Consider the following 16,561-nt stretch of genomic DNA (forward strand, 5'->3'; position numbering starts at 1 on the left):
TTCGGGTAAACATGAAAATGGAAATCCGGTATGCGATCAGAAATTATCTTCAGTTAGCTTTCTCCGTACCATTAATTTTTTATACACGTATGATTATTTTGCTGCAGAAGTGGCATCACAGTTATGTTTCGATTATTATGGAGAAAGAGGTATAGCGGGGTTTAGTGAAGAAAGAGTCTTCGAAATACAAATCAGTATATTTATAAAATGCATTATATATTCGTACAATGCAGAATGAAATCGGCAACTATTAATATATTTCTATAAAAAGTGTTTTGTAAACCACGTTTTTTTTTGTAGTTTCTATTTTGCTCGTTTTTGGAGTAATTTTCCTACAAATACTGTAAAAAAGAAATATTTAATCTATAATACAAATAATTTTCTATAGATTACATAATGATAAAATGAAGAGATAGATTATAAAGAAATGAAATCAAAGAAATTATTTTTTTGCAAGGGGAGGATCAACTTTAAACTTTTCAACAAATCTTTTAATAAAGTAAGTGGTCGATGTTATCTGGAAACATTTTCTATATATTTTTGAATAAGCAATTCAAGAAAAATCATGAAGAAGCTCTACGGTATCGCATGATCAATTCTTGAATATTTATGCAGTGTAGAAAATTTTGATTTCTGTTCCTTCATAATTACGTTAACTTTGTCAGTAAGTTTGATACATCAACTTCGCGTGCATAAAACATACATGCAAAGTTTATCATGATGGACGTATGGAATAAAAATTATGTAATAGATATTGTGTAACATTATAAATACACTGCGATGTCACGTTATTATATTAATAAGTGCGATATAAACAAGTTTTTCATTTTCACTAATAGAAAATGTAAGATTAAAGGTTGTGACATCATTCAAACATTAATATTGTAAATAGTTTTTATGAATTGTAAATACATATAAGCACAGGTAAGTATCAAACTAAAGTCACAATATTCGAAAAAGGATTATAATAAATATTATTTAAATCAATATATCAATGAGAAAATTATGCATAAACATTTATCGCATAAAATACATATGTACACATGTGTGTGTGTGTGTATATATAAAATAAAAATTATTTTTTTTACTGGAATACTAATAGAGACCACATATATTTTAATTAAGAATCTTAGCATTATTATTACCTTTATTCATATTTTGTTTTAATATTGCTTTGCATCTCAATATTCTATTTTTCTAAAAAAGTTTAATATGTATTTTGTGTTGCGAATTTATCTCACTTATTTTGTGTTACATTAATGTTATATATACTTACTCACTTACCTGCACAGATAACATAATATATTTCTAATATATTTTTTCTTTTACCAGGAAGAATTTTCGTGATGTGACATTAGAACAAAATTAATAGATGTTTGTTCTTTCATCGATTGTAGTCAATCATAAATGATTAGATTTTTACGTGAGTTGTGAACGATACATACATACTTCGTTACTACTTCATGCGAATGCTTCCATATATCTGACATTAAATAGATTTTTCATTTGCATCAACGCAGTCCAAATGTCGTTTATTTGCTACAATGTCGTTTATATATTATTAAAACGTAGCTGTTGAAAATAATCATTTTGATGGGCAATTTATGCGTGTAATGCTACAAATTATTCTTTTATTATTAAAATAACTAGTATATATTTGTATAGTTAACGCATTTCTATGATTTTTTAGTCTATGCTTCGCTAATGCTGTTTTCAGTTTATACTTCAAAGATTTATTATTCTTAAAAACAAATAGTTACATACTCGGACAATGTATGTTACAAATTTATATTTTTCGTTATTATTTATCATGTCTATATGTACTTACCAATGTTTTGCAGCTAATAAATCTTTTTTTTCTACACAAAAAGGAATTTTTTTAACGTGGCATTGAAAACAAGATCATTATATATGTTCTGTCATAGGCTAATATAGGCTAAAGGCTAAAAGGTTACGACTTCTACATTATTTCTTCATTTGTCATCGATAAAATTATCCTCAGATTTGTCTGATGAACATACTATATGAGATCAGTCTTTGAAGTATCTTAAAAAAAATTACTATACTTTTAACTGCCATAATTCGCGTATATTGTTTACAATATACTTTTACCTTACCAATTCGAAATTCGGCAGGGAGAATACATAAAACCAAGCAGTCAAAACGAGCGGCTGAAAACGCCGTTTAATTATTAACAATAATAATTTTTGCTCCGAAACAACTGCATTATACCACACAGAGTTGTACCTACACAATTAATTTTTTGTTTTATTTTGAGAACATTTGTATTAAACACATGTGAAGTAATAAAATAAAAATTATGCATATTTATTATAAGTTAGTTAGGTAATGTTGTATACATTATTTCATTGGAGTTATTATAATATTATTTATGTTATGTGTTTGTAAATCTTGCAAACTTATTTGACGATACGTTTATCATTATTCTTTACAAGTCTCCGAATAAATTTAACTCATTGTTGAAATAAATTTATGAAAAATTTGTTTCTTTCTTTATATAATAATAAGAATTTTTTTATTTTTTTAAATTTATTTATTTCAATTTGCCCTTCTTATTTAAATTTGTGTTTTCATTAGAACTACGGATATCAAAAAGATATACTTATTAGCAAAAAAAACCTACTTACACTTTCTCACACATGTTCGAGCTCTGATTTGTGACTTTTTCTCCCATGTAATTAAACACAAACATATAAGACAAGAATAAGATAGTGAGAATGACAGATCTTAGAGCTTCTTCAATTTGAATAATGGTTAGTATCTGAAAGACTTGTTTAACACTTTAATCACACTTCAAAATTAAATCGCTTTTTTAATTACCTATATCAATATATCTATATTAAAATACCTGTAATGCTTGCCACAAATAAAATTCCTATGAGATCCATTAAACACGGTATTGTATAATAACTATTGATTATACCAATGAATCTTGTAATATGAAAAAGGTATAAGTTAATTGAAATCATGCTCGACGGGAACGTTTTTGATACTTAAAATATGTATATAAATACATAAATAAATATATTAATATATAATTTTTGATTAGGCCACTAAAGCTTGATTTTTTTATTACGAAGTTGTTTTAGGCGATAGATGAATAATAATAATAAAAATTTTTTTGTATTCTTTTCTCTTTATAATTTTGTACGTAATTATAAAATTTATATATTTATATATCTAATCTATATCTAGATATTATTTATATATAGAAATGCGATTGCAAAATAATAATAATTTAAGATTAGCATAATTTAAATTAATATTAGTTTCTTTTTCGTCTGAAATAGTAATAAAAATAGAGAGCTTAGAATATCATTATTGAATTACCACTTAGATTTTTAGGCTTTAAACTATTCTAATTTTAAATATATATTATTGTCTGTACTATGCAGTTATTGTAATGAATAGATTGCTCGTAAAAAATCGAAGCATAATTTATTAGATAATATGTACGTCGAATGAAAATACAAACTGTATAATGCTGTTATGTAGCCGTACAAAGACAGTTATCTTTTCACAACTTATTTTTGCCCTACGAAATAAATCGCACCTCTTCGTATTTTTGACAATACTAAATAAGCGTTCCGCACGATACCTGTCAAATTCAATCAGTGTTATTTACGACGTACATTTTTATCATATACATATAGCTGATTATTGGAATAATATTTTACGGTAAAGTCTTATATAAAGAGCGTCACCTGCCAAATTCTAACCAAGTTTAACTTACAATATTTAGTCTCTATAGCTTTGTGCTTTTTATACATGTACACTAGTATTAACAAAACTAAATTAAATAAATAAAGATAGAATTAGACTGTTTTAAGTTAGATTTGTTTAGGGATGGGATACAGAGAGAGGTCTCCCAAGCGTCTACTTTTTAAACATATAATCTAATACTAAATATACATAGTTTAATACTAAATAATTATATGTTCATCAATCAATTTTTAATATCTAAATATAGTTTCCTTTGCGCAGAAATATCTCTTAAATAACTTTTAATTAAGCTGAAAGAAAATATATATCTATACAAACTTTCTAGTCAAATTGAAAGTGAAGACTCTAATATAAGACTTTATTTTCTTAATATATAAAAAAGTGATATTTCTATAATTATTTGATAATATATATATATACACACTCAAGAACTCATAAATAAGCTGTACATTATACTTTCTGGTAACTTATATTAGTAATTTATAAGTCGTCTATTCTTTTGCAAATTTGATAAGTTACTTCTTACCCTTGCAATTCGCACATCGCGCAAACATGTTGTGTGAGAACCATAAACAGAGTAGAACAGGCCAAAGGCATTAATGGTGAGACAAAAGTAATGATGCATACCAAAAATCGAATAAAATAAAAGTATCGCTCCTCATCGACGAAAAATTCAACATGAAGGTATGGTAGTTGTATTCGCGGGCGTGATTCGTTCATAGGTGATATGATGTCAAGAATTTCTGGCATAAACAGCCATATATTGTATATTGTCACACCTAGATAGCTAAGACCTATAAAATTCTATGGTAAATGTAAATACGAGAAGTACAATAAATTTTTACAATAAAAATATGAAGTTTTCTATTCCAGGTAACATTTTTATCAATAATTATATGTAACAAAAATATATTTTGCAATGTTGCTGAGGGAGTTTATTAATATTTTGTTCCTTAACATTCTATGTTCTTTTAATTTTTTACAATATTTTTTTCTTACCCAGAGATATGATTACATATGTGAAAAAAATATAGTTTTAAGCAAACTAACACTCACGTTGTTAGTTCATTGCTTATTAATAGCTTCAACATAAACTATTAATATAAGTTGTAATTTTTAACAAAAATTTTTTATAGAAATTTATAGAAATATATATATATATATATATATATATATATATACATATGTATATGTAAAATAGATAGATCAATATTAAGAGTAAAATAAATATATAAAAAAAATTAGGAAAATGAAATTAAGAAAAGTTGAAGAGTGCAAAAATTGAGCACACACTACGCGAAGTCAAATTATTTTTTATAGAATTTTTTTAAAGCTCTAAAATTTAATAATAATGATCGTAATGAATCTAACAAATGTATTTTATATATTATAAGCATTCGTAATTATATGAATCACTAGAAAAAAATGTTGCGTTAGATTAAAAATGTTTTATAAATAAATTTTTTTACATTTCTATTATAAATAACGATACAAAAGAGAATATATATTATTTACCATACATTTTTTATGGCTATGTATTTGTTGTCGATAATGAAGAAAGCACGGCAGTCTCGCAGTATCATGTGTGGAAACATACCTGTGATTTTATAGACCAAAACACACATGTTGTAGATAAAGCAAAGTTAATATTTTTCTTACCTACGTAATAAAGCGTCCATAATTTCGTGGTTTCAGCATGCTCGTGCATGATTTTGATTTCATCGTATGTCTTTTGCAACGCCCAATCATTCCACATACGTTCGAGTAATTCTTTAAGCTGAAAAATAAAATTATAAGTAATATGTGAACGAGCACATATGTTGATTAAAGAATGTAAGAAAAATAAATCTAGATTAATCTGTGTTTCGCTTATTAGGCTACCGATCGATATAGCTACAATAATCGGATTTGCATTCTAAAGAATGCAATCTAAAACTTTATTTTATTATGACATATTGGATTTTATTTTTATTCTGTTATATTTTATTGCACATAATTATTTTCACATATAAAAGGCAAAAAAGCAACAATAGATGAATGATTTAATTAAAGATTTAATAAACGTGTCAACATACATATCCATTTATATACAATTTATATTTATTATTTATATTTCATAAAAATTCTTTATATGAACATTTATGCTAAAATACAAAACAAATCCTGTTAAATGGAACATAAACAATGATCGACTGAGCTTACTTTGTCTATGAGTTTGATACGTATATACAACTGGGGTAAGAAAGCTAATGTAGGTAAAACCGTTGGTATGATAATGGTTATGAATTCCATAGTAAGTTCAGTTGTAAGAATACTGAATATCTGCAAACATATTATTAGTTTTTATCAACAATAAAAGTAAGAAGTATTATTTATCTAAAGATAATTATATTGACATATATTTGACAAATTGCTAATATGATCAAATTCGGAAGTATAGATTCAATGAAATAGTATTATAATATTGAATGACTAAATTCTATATATATTGTATATAATTCTATTAAAATATGTACAAAATTTAAAAAAATTTATTTTTAATCAATATTTGAAAACGAATATTATATAATTTATATGTGTATGTATATAATATGGAAATGAAATATGCATACATTAACAATACATATTTACAATTGTGATTACCTGAATAAATACAGATGTTATCAGGAAGGTAAAATGAATGATTCTCATCAAACGAGCATTCCATTCGCTTTGATAAGGCCACAAACCGATAACCGATAAAATAAATCGGTTTACTTTGTAGTAACGTTCTATTAGACGTTCCATTTAGTACGAAGGGTATAAGCGGACTGACTGCCGAATTGAGAGTTCATCGTTGATCGTTACTTTGTTGCTATAGTCGACTCACCCTTTTTTTTAAGGATACTCAATTATTCTTATCATCCACTTATTTCGTTCTTTACTTTCGCGACATTATCAAGTGAATTACTTATAAGAAAAGTGCACGCGTTTATTGCGAATTATTTATAAGAAAAGTATACACGCGTTTATTAGAAAGCGAGAATTTCTCATAAGCGTTGAAGAAATCGATTGACAGTGTGCGTGTAATATTCAAGTAATATTATGGGAAAAGAAACATCGGTGCTTTGCGGAAGAATTACCTTTAGTTATTTTTTTCTGCGCTAGTTTTTTGCGCAATTATTTTGCATTAAGGTAATATCGCGATTAGTTTTCGATTATTAAAGGCTATAAAGAGTAAAATAGCAAGAGAGGGTAAATATGTTTGAAATAATATATTCCAGCAGAATATTTCATACGTATTAGAATATAAATGATAATGAAATAGTTGACTATTTTGGTTATTCTATGATCAGTTTATGTTTACCTATAGACACAGAGCAACGTTTGGATTCTGCGAATTTTATATCATAGGTACGTGAAAGTTTCATATACATATATCTTCCATAGACATATAAGTTTTCTCCAGAAATAAAGGATAGTAGAAAATGCTGAAAAATAATAAATGCTGAAGACCAGGACAGTTTCTCTTTCTCTCTCTCTCTCTCTCTCTCTCTCTCTCTCTCTATCTCATCAAATTCACAAAAATATAAATATATTACATAATTTTATAAATTATTTTTTATTATAATATTAATAAAACGAAATATATAAATATATATACATATATAATTATATATATATATATATATATATATATATATATATATATATATATATATATATATAATTACAGTTAACTTTTATCTGTGCATTTTTACAGGCTACGTTTCGTTGTACTACTTTATATATTCCAATATATGCTGTACTGTTTGTAAAAAATTTACAATGCTTGATCAACATGTATAACACATATTCATGTCAATTACTGTATATATTACATATAAATTGTCACATGTGTAAATACACTTTTTTTTATCTACAAATCTCTCTATAATCTCGCTTTAATATGTTCTTTTTTCAGAAAAAATATTTTTGTTATATTGTTAAAATAAGTTCAGTGGATATATTTCAACACAATATTCTCACGTATTTTCTATCTTATTTCAGCGTCTACAGTTAACGAATATCCTCATACTCGTCTCAAAAATATGCAAGGAGATCTATACATTTGAAGTATTTTTGGAAGACATACATTCTTTAATTTTTATTCTTATCCTTCGTGCGTATCGACATGTCATTTTTTATCATTTTTGAAACTCGGCAATGATATCCGATAAAACTTGTCAGCGCGAAGGAAGCATCGGCTCATTATTAGCAATAATGACTTTTGCTTCGAAATATCAGAATCGTACAGCAAGTAGAATTATATTTGCAAAATTATAATTCTTATATTGTGAATAATAAAATTTAAAAACTCTGAAGTAATAAACTAAAAAAATATCTAATTTAATCAAATTAATATTGTTAATTGGCAAATTATATGGAATATACATATCCTTTTATTGTATGTACAACTGAGTCTGCTAGAATAATATATTTCTCATAATAAGTGAAGGAAATAAAATAAAGATAATTACTCGCAAAAAGAATAGAAAGTAAAATAATAAACAATTAGAAAAATATTTCTGACATTTATTTTGCAAATAAAATAAGTACTGTCTCATATATTATACATGTATATGGAATTCGTACGGTTAAAAATTAATTCAACTTTATTTTCTAGAAATCTTGTAAATATGTAATAATAAAAAGTTAATTAGAAGAATTATTTCTTAACAATTTATACATGTCTTAAAAGTATTACCTGATTATCAGATAAATTAATAGATTAAAGAACTTAATTATTTATCTAATTGTCTCGCCATTTTTTAGAGTCTCCATTATTTATATTATGCATTTTGTTCTATTATCTTCGCAACATTATTAATACAAATTATGTTTAAGAAAAATACACATGTTTAACGAATGTAAGAACTTTTTTGAAGCGTCGAGAAAATCGATCGGTACCGCGCGTGCATTATTCGCGAGTAATAACATGGAATGGAAACAAGTGGTCTGCAACCAAACATTATCTTTATTAATTTTTTCCACACCGTTTTTCACGCATGCGTGATTATTTCGCTGTAATGGATAATGGCATTGCAGTTATGTTTCGATTATTGTGGAATATTGTGGGAAACGAGGGATTGTGAAGGAAGAATCCGAAATACAAAATGCAGTATATTCACGCAATACGTTTCGAAATCGACGACTATATTATTTTGAATAGTTTCTATTTTGATCCTTTTAAAGTACTCTTCCTATAAAAACTGTCAAACAAGAACACTATTCAAGCAACCCTGGCAAGATGAATATATTTTTTGTCAATGTGTGTTGTCAGTTTATTTTGTTACATTTCTTTCATGCACAAAAAAAATGTTATACTAAGAATTTATATTTAATCATTAGTTTCTTATATTATTTTATTTCATGCTTAAAGGCTGCACTCGATTATATACATATACTATAATCTTCTTGTTTTTCCCTTTTCACGATATTGCCAGAAAAATATTAAGTTAAAAAATGCGGAAGTTACAAAGTAGTTACGATTGCATTATTAGTTACGAGTTTTTTATGCGTGAGAATTTTGCTGCGCTAGTTGCAAGCAAATACTTTTCTATTATTACGGAACAAAAAAGGCAAGCGACATATATGTGTATATGAGTGTATCTATGTAATTTGTCAATAAAATCCGAAAAAATGTTAAAAACTCTCTCTCTATATATATATATATATATATATATATAAACGAAATACATATTTTATACTACATGATAAAATAACAATAAAATCATCGACTAAATTTCTTTTTTATAAATATGTATATATATATATATATATATATATATATATATATATATATATATATATATATACATATATATATGTATATATATAATTGCTTAAATATTTTCTTTTCTCTAAAAAACATTTTTTATATATTATTAAAACAAGATCAGTGCATATATTCTCGCGTGTTTTCTACATTATTCCAACATCTATAGTTAGCAAATATCCTCATATTCGTTATAAATATACAGTAGAAGATCCCGGTTTGAAGTATCTTTTGGAAGCGTTCTAGCGCTTCGCACATGTTGAATACGACGTACCACTTTCTTTTTATTTCGAAACTCGACAAAGACATTAAATAAAACTTTTAGAATGGTTCATTATTAGCAATAATGATTTTTTTACTCCGAAACATCTGCATTGTATCAAGTAAAATTGTATCTGCAAGATCATAAATGTATCATCTTGTCAATTGATTATTCTCATATTGAAAATAGCTAAATTAAAAAATTCTTATGCAACGAACTAAAAGAAATAATGTTAATATGGCAAATTATATGGAATATATAATTGCTTTTTTAGCAAAATCATAACTTTAAAGATAGATATATGTATTTAAGAAAATCATATATTTAAAATTTTTGGGATAATTTTGAAGGTCACATAAAAAATTCCGAAAAAAATTAATATATTTATTTTTTTAAATATTTTAATTATTTAATTTTTTGTTCTCTATTTTTTTACGTTATACATATGTTTATGTATATATAGAGTGTGTAACAATACTTTTTGAACGGGCAATTATCTAAAAAAATATTGATTTATTTGAAAAATGTTTTAAACAAAAATAATAGGACTCATTATTTTTATACACCATGAATTTATAATAATAAAAAAATCAATTGATGTAAATAAAACATGTGGTTGTTTTTAAGAAAAAATATTTTTGTACAATAACACGAAAACCGAACATATGTGACTAAAAATGATCTTCTGTCAGTTTTTTCCGCACTGTTAAATTTTCACGCACGCATGATTTTGCTGCGATAGTATTTTATTTATGTTTCGATTATCATTGCAGAACAAGAGACAATGAAAAGAGTCTCCAAAATATGAATCAGTATATTCATATACTGCAAAACAAAATCTATAAATGTACTATACTTCTATAAGAATGCTACTTTTATAAAACTATATTTTTATCTTGCTTCTATTTTGATCTTTTTGAAGTAAGTTTTTTAAAAACATTATAAAAAAAGAAATATTTAAGTAATATTAAAATTAATTTTCTATAGATTACTTATTAATAAAATATATAGATCAACCATAAAAGAATGAATTTAGATAAATTGTTTTTTTGCAAAAAATGTATGAACTTTAACTTTTCAACGAATTTTTTGCTGAAATAAACTGTTCGTTGTAATCTGAAAACATTTTATGTATTTCTGTAATTATGTAGTAAAATATGATTTAACATTGTAAATGACATTGGATACATTGCGCGATATTGCTACTGTGGTAATAAGTACGAACAACATACAAAACAAATTTTTCATTTTTAGCAATAGAGGATGTAAGAATATGCCGTCATTTAAATAATAATATTGACATTTATTTTTCAAGATAAACTGTAAATATATATAAGCACAGATAATGACATTAACTAAAGTTGTAATATTCGAAAATGGATTATTTAAATATTAAAAAATTACGCATAAATATAATTGTATAAAACATATATATATATATATATACATATATAATAATTTATTTAATTATTTATTTATATATAAATATATATAAATATTGAAAATCATTATTTTGAAAATTTGTATGTATAATACTAAACATTATTTGTTTATTATTAAAATAATCAGCTCAACTACTTCTGCAGTTAATTTTCGTGATTTTTTGTTATATTGTTAATGCGGTTTTAAATACTTCAAGGGTTTATTACTCTAAAAAAATTACAAACTCTATTAATGTATGTTTACACCTTTTATTTATTATATCTACATATACCTACTACATCTCGCAACTAATAATTTTGTATTTTATACAAAAAAAAGTTTTAACATATAATTGAAAACAAAATGACTATACATGTTTTATCATAGACTAACGTAGGCTATAGGCTAAAAGACTACATCTTTTACATTTTTTCTATATCTGTCGTTGATAAAACTATCATTCAATTTGTCTAATAAACATGTAATACGAGATTATCGTTTGAAGTACCTTAAGAAAATAAATATTCTTTACTTTGTGCTTGCGTAATTTGCGCATATCCATTACGATGTACTTCTTACCAATACGAAATTCGGCAGGGAGAATACGTAAAACCAAGCCGTCAAGAAGAGTGGGGTGAAGCGTAATCTCATTATTAGCAGCAACAATTTTTGTTGCGAAACTCCTGCATCATACCACGCAGAGTTGTACCTGTGTAGGTATTAATCGTGTGATTAATTCTTTTTTTCTTTTATTTTAAGATACGAATTTGATTAAACAAAAATGATGTAAAAAAATTGAAACATATGCATTTTTATTATAAATTAATTAAGTACCTACTGTTAAAACCCTTAGAAAAAATTGTATACTATATTGGAAATTTATTATAATATTATTTATGGTATGTTTGTAAACCTTGCAAACGTATTTGACAATACGTTATATTCCTTACAAGTTTTCTATAATTTTTATTTATTTTTTTTTTTGAAGACTAATAGAATTTTGTTCATTTATCTTAATTTTGTTTTTTTCATCAAAACTCCGGATATCGAGCAGACTTACCTATTACTAAATTATATGCATGTACTACTACTTACACTTTTTCGCATATATTTGTGCTCTCATCCGTCACTTTTTGTCCCATATAATTATATATAAACGAGCATAATAAGGATCCGGTAATAAGAACGGAATTTTTTATAATTTCTTCGATTTTAAAATTGGTTAGAATCTGAAAAACTTGTTTTAATATTTTGATTATATTTCGAGATTATACTCATCACACTTTTAATATCAATATATTTATATTATCATACTTGTAACGGTTGTCGTAAACATACATATCAAGAGTTCCCCTATACATGGTATTGTGTAACAACTATCGAGTATACGAATGAATCTTGTAATGTGAAAAAGATTGTATATGTTAATTGAGACTATGAACGCGAAATATAGAAATATTTTTACATAAAAGAAATACATAAATAAGTACATTAATATATGACAATTAGATAATTCATGAATGTTAAATCTTTTGATTAGGAAATTGTTTGAAACGATAAGTGAATAATAATAAAATTTTTTTATATTGATTTCTCTTTTTATCTTGCATATATAATTATAATTTATATAAATATAATTTTTAGATACATTTATATAGAAATGCAACTGCATCAATTAAGTATGATTAACACTATTTTCAAATTAAACGATGGCTTTTAATGACTGACATCGTAATAAAATCAGAGAGTGAAATAAGAAAACAAATAAAAAAATTTTATTCTAGTTGTCACTTATCATTACTTTAAAAATCTGCTTGAAACTGTTTTCAATATGTTTTAAATGTCTATTATTGTCTGTTCATTCCTTGTAACGCATAGATTGCTCAAACCGGGGCACTTTAATTTATTAGATAACATGTATGTCGAATAAAAATACTAACTGTATAATGCTGTTATGTAACTGTACAAAAACAGTTATCTTTTCACAATATATTTTTGTTCTACGAAATAAATCGCATTTTTTCGTGTTTCCGACAATAGAAAATAAACATTCCGCACGATATCTGTCAAATTCAATCAGTGTTACTTTTATTATATAGCTGACTTTATTAGAATAATATTTTGTTAAATTAGCTAAAGAAATTAAATGTTAGGTTACCGTAAGAAAAAACGGTATACAGTAATAAAATAATAAAAAAGTTAATATAGGATGAGCTAAAAAACTTGACAATTTTCAAAATGAAATAAAAATGTAATAAAAAAATAGAATATAATTTAAATATTTATTTTTTATTATATAGCACATAAAGTATATAATTCCATTTAAGTATATTATTTATTATAAATTCATATTGCTCGTTTTTTAAACAGTATATTTGGCAAATGTCCTTCATTTATCTTACACACTGTTCTAGTTTATTACGCAGGTTTCGCATCGTTGTTTGCACCATATTATCTGGTATGGCTATGATTTTTTCCTGTATTTTTCATGATTTCATTAATATATATTATTTTGACAAATATACTGTGGTCAAAAAATAAGTAAGATGAATAATGAGAAATAATAGATAATACACTTAAATGACTTATTTATTCATTTTAGATACTATATAACAAGAAATAAATATTTAATTTATATTTCATTTTTTAGTATTTTTTTAAGCGATTTATTCTTTAAAATAATAATCAGAAAAGTTATTTCTTACCCCAGCAATTTACACATCGCGCAAACATGTTGCGTGAAAACTACAAACTGTAGATGACAAGTTCCCATTATTAACGGTATGACCATACAACTAATGAATAAAACAAATCGAATAAAATAAAAGTATCGCTCTTCATCGCTGAAGAATCCAACACGAAAATATGATAGTTGTATTCGCTGGCGGGATTCATTCATAGGCGATATGATATCAAGAATTTCCGGTGTATACAGATATATATTGAATGTTATTAGACTTAAATAGCCAGAAACTGTAAAAATTTGTGGTAAATGTAAATACACGATAATATAAATTTTAACAATAAAAATATATAGAGTTTAATATAAAGTTTTTATTGATAATCATATATAACAAAAATAAATTTTGCATGATTTCAAATGATGGTGGGTCTATATCTATAACAATATTTGTTTCTCTAACTTTCTATATTTTTTTATTATTTTTATAAATTTTTTTTGCCAGAAACTGTAATAAAAATAAAACAAGGAATATAAGTTTTAAGCAAACTAATACGTGGAACATAAGTTGTTAATATAAAACGTAAAATGTTTGATTCAAATTTTAATATTTATAAATATTATTTTTGTTGGTACGTTTAATTACATACTTTAAAAATTTGGCTTAATAAAGTTATATAAAAATATAGAATTTTTAATAGGTAATTTATGAAAATGTATAGAATAAATAGCTCAATATAGAATATTAGAGTAGATTAAAAAAATTAAAGAAAAGTTAAGAGTGAAAAAAATTAGCACATGCACTACGTGAGTCAAATAAGTCATTTTTTATAAAATTTTTTTAAAACCTATTTGTATAATTCAATGACAATAGACGTAGTGAATTTAATAAACGCGGATTTTAAAATTGCAATTATGATATGCATCGTTAAAAAAAATGTATCTGCGTTGAATTAAAAATGATAAATAAACTTTTTATATTTCCATTAAATGTCAATATAAAAGTGAACACATCAGTCAAAAAAAATTTTAACACAGTAATCTCACAGTATTATGTACTGAAATCTACGATTTTACCAATAAAAACACACATTTGTTGTAAATAAAGCGAAATTTTTCTTACTTGAGCAAAAAAGCGTGTACAATCTTGTGATTTTGGCATGCTCGTGCATGATTTTGATCTCATCGTCTGTCTTCTGCAACGCCCAGTCGGCCCACATACGTTCGAATAGTTCTTTAAACTAAAAAATAAAATTATAAGCAATAAATGAGTATGTGTTAATTAAAAAATAAAATAAAAATAAATCCACATTAATCTGTATTTCATTTATTAGGCTACCGATCGATATGTAACCATATCCTAATTATTTTTATTTGTTTGCATTCTAAAGAACATGAATCTTAATTTTATTATGATACTGTTCTTGTTCTGTTAAAAATATATATTTGGACACAATTATTAGCACATGTAAGGGATAGAAAGGTAACAATTGATGTGAAAAATTTAATTACAGATTCAGTAAATACGATAACGTATCTATATTTACTTACATGTATAATATTATTTATATTCATTAATGTATATTTCATATTCTGGTAGCAAAAGTAGTCATTTTAACGTTAAAATAACTACTTTTACTATCTGGATAAAAACATTTTATTTGAATATTTATATTAAAATAAAAAAATACAGTCTATTGAATATTACGTAATAGTACATAACATACTAGTAACATAAGTAATGAGATCGAATGAGCTTACTTTGTCTACGTGTTTGAAACGTATAAACATCAGGAACAAGGTACCTACTGTAGGTAAAATCATTGATATCGTACTGGTTACAAATTCCATAGTAAATTCAGCTATATAAATACTTAATATCTAAAAATATGTTATTAGTTGTTAATAAAAGCGAAAAAGTAAGTGGTAGTTATCGAAAGATAATTATCGAGACATATTTAACTAAATTGCTAACATCATTGTTCATATTCTTACGTACAGATTCGATAAAATAGTGGTTGTAATATTTAATCTATTAAAGTATATCAAAATCTCTTTAATTTTTTCTTATCAATATTTAAAAACGAATTATATGAATAATATATATTATTTAATTATGTGTGTACAATAGGGAATAAAATAAAATTTACATACATTTACAATTGTGATTACCTGAATAAATGTAGCTATCAACACAATGGTAAAGTGACCGATTCTTATTAAACGAGCACTCCATTTTCTTTGATAAGGCCACAATCCAGTAATCAACAGTAAAATCCGATTAAACTTATAGTAACGTTCTACGAAATGTTCCATTTATTTCGAAGGTTATAAACAAACTGTCGAATATAAAATTTATCATCGTCACTTTGTTGCTATAGTTTTTATTATTATATGAGTTTTTATTATTATAATAAGAGAGGATTTAATAATTTATACGTCTAACCTTTATTTCATTTTTTACTGGTTACGTTTCATTTTAACGTCGTTTTATATATTCCAATATTCTATTTATCTCAAAAAAATTTACAATACTTGCTCAACACAATGCTTGAACTACACACAAATTTAGTTCAATTGTTATACATATTACATTGAATTGTAACACACGTATGCACACAAATACACGCTCGTTTACCTGCAAATCACTGTAATA

At 24.9% G+C, this 16,561-nt stretch overlaps 2 protein-coding genes across 4 annotated transcripts; both read right to left on the minus strand.

Moving 5' to 3' along the window:
* Nucleotides 1-1,232: 1,232 nt before the first annotated feature.
* Nucleotides 1,233-6,574, minus strand: LOC140674557 (uncharacterized). Of its 3 annotated transcripts, XM_072908170.1 has the most exons (11): nucleotides 6,388-6,574; nucleotides 5,947-6,066; nucleotides 5,404-5,521; nucleotides 5,265-5,341; nucleotides 4,271-4,548; nucleotides 3,497-3,619; nucleotides 2,870-2,952; nucleotides 2,649-2,790; nucleotides 2,118-2,247; nucleotides 1,829-2,046; nucleotides 1,233-1,539 (listed from the first exon to the last, which is right to left on the minus strand). In XM_072908170.1, exons 1-10 carry the CDS (start codon nucleotides 6,529-6,531, stop codon nucleotides 1,999-2,001), a joined length of 1,263 nt encoding a protein of 420 aa, XP_072764271.1. In that variant the 5' UTR covers nucleotides 6,532-6,574; the 3' UTR covers nucleotides 1,233-1,539; nucleotides 1,829-1,998. The 3 variants fall into 3 exon arrangements, with proteins under 3 accessions (XP_072764271.1, XP_072764273.1, XP_072764272.1); XM_072908172.1 differs by lacking the exon at nucleotides 5,947-6,066; XM_072908171.1 differs by lacking the exon at nucleotides 5,265-5,341 and having other exon boundaries at nucleotides 4,271-4,538.
* A 5,060-nt stretch (nucleotides 6,575-11,634) lies between these two features.
* On the minus strand, nucleotides 11,635-16,270 carry LOC140674673 (uncharacterized). The gene is made up of 9 exons (XM_072908396.1): nucleotides 16,078-16,270; nucleotides 15,667-15,786; nucleotides 15,029-15,146; nucleotides 13,931-14,198; nucleotides 13,166-13,288; nucleotides 12,540-12,622; nucleotides 12,321-12,462; nucleotides 11,805-11,934; nucleotides 11,635-11,733 (listed from the first exon to the last, which is right to left on the minus strand). Exons 1-9 carry the CDS (start codon nucleotides 16,219-16,221, stop codon nucleotides 11,683-11,685), a joined length of 1,179 nt encoding a protein of 392 aa, XP_072764497.1. The 5' UTR covers nucleotides 16,222-16,270; the 3' UTR covers nucleotides 11,635-11,682.
* Between the last annotated feature and the right edge of the window lie 291 nt (nucleotides 16,271-16,561).

The sequence above is a fragment of the Anoplolepis gracilipes genome, chromosome 16 (genome assembly GCF_047496725.1).
Source record: "Anoplolepis gracilipes chromosome 16, ASM4749672v1, whole genome shotgun sequence".
Lineage (NCBI taxonomy): Eukaryota > Metazoa > Arthropoda > Insecta > Hymenoptera > Formicidae > Anoplolepis > Anoplolepis gracilipes.

Excerpts from the sequence above, each read along its gene's own strand:
- LOC140674557 (XM_072908170.1), bottom strand. The coding sequence starts at position 6,531 with ATGGAACGTCTAATAGAACGTTACTACAAAGTAAACCGATTTATTTTA. Across the intron at positions 5,522-5,946 it reads GTATCAAACTCATAGACAAA|CTTAAAGAATTACTCGAACG; the intron begins GTAAGCTCAGTC and ends TTTATTTTTCAG. Across the intron at positions 5,342-5,403 it reads ATGGACGCTTTATTACGTAG|GTATGTTTCCACACATGATA; the intron begins GTAAGAAAAATA and ends ATAAAATCACAG.
- LOC140674673 (XM_072908396.1), bottom strand. The coding sequence starts at position 16,221 with ATGGAACATTTCGTAGAACGTTACTATAAGTTTAATCGGATTTTACTG. Across the intron at positions 11,935-12,320 it reads ACAAATATATGCGAAAAAGT|GTACAACTCTGCGTGGTATG; the intron begins GTAAGTAGTAGT and ends ATACCTACACAG. Across the intron at positions 11,734-11,804 it reads CCCTGCCGAATTTCGTATTG|GTACTTCAAACGATAATCTC; the intron begins GTAAGAAGTACA and ends TATTTTCTTAAG.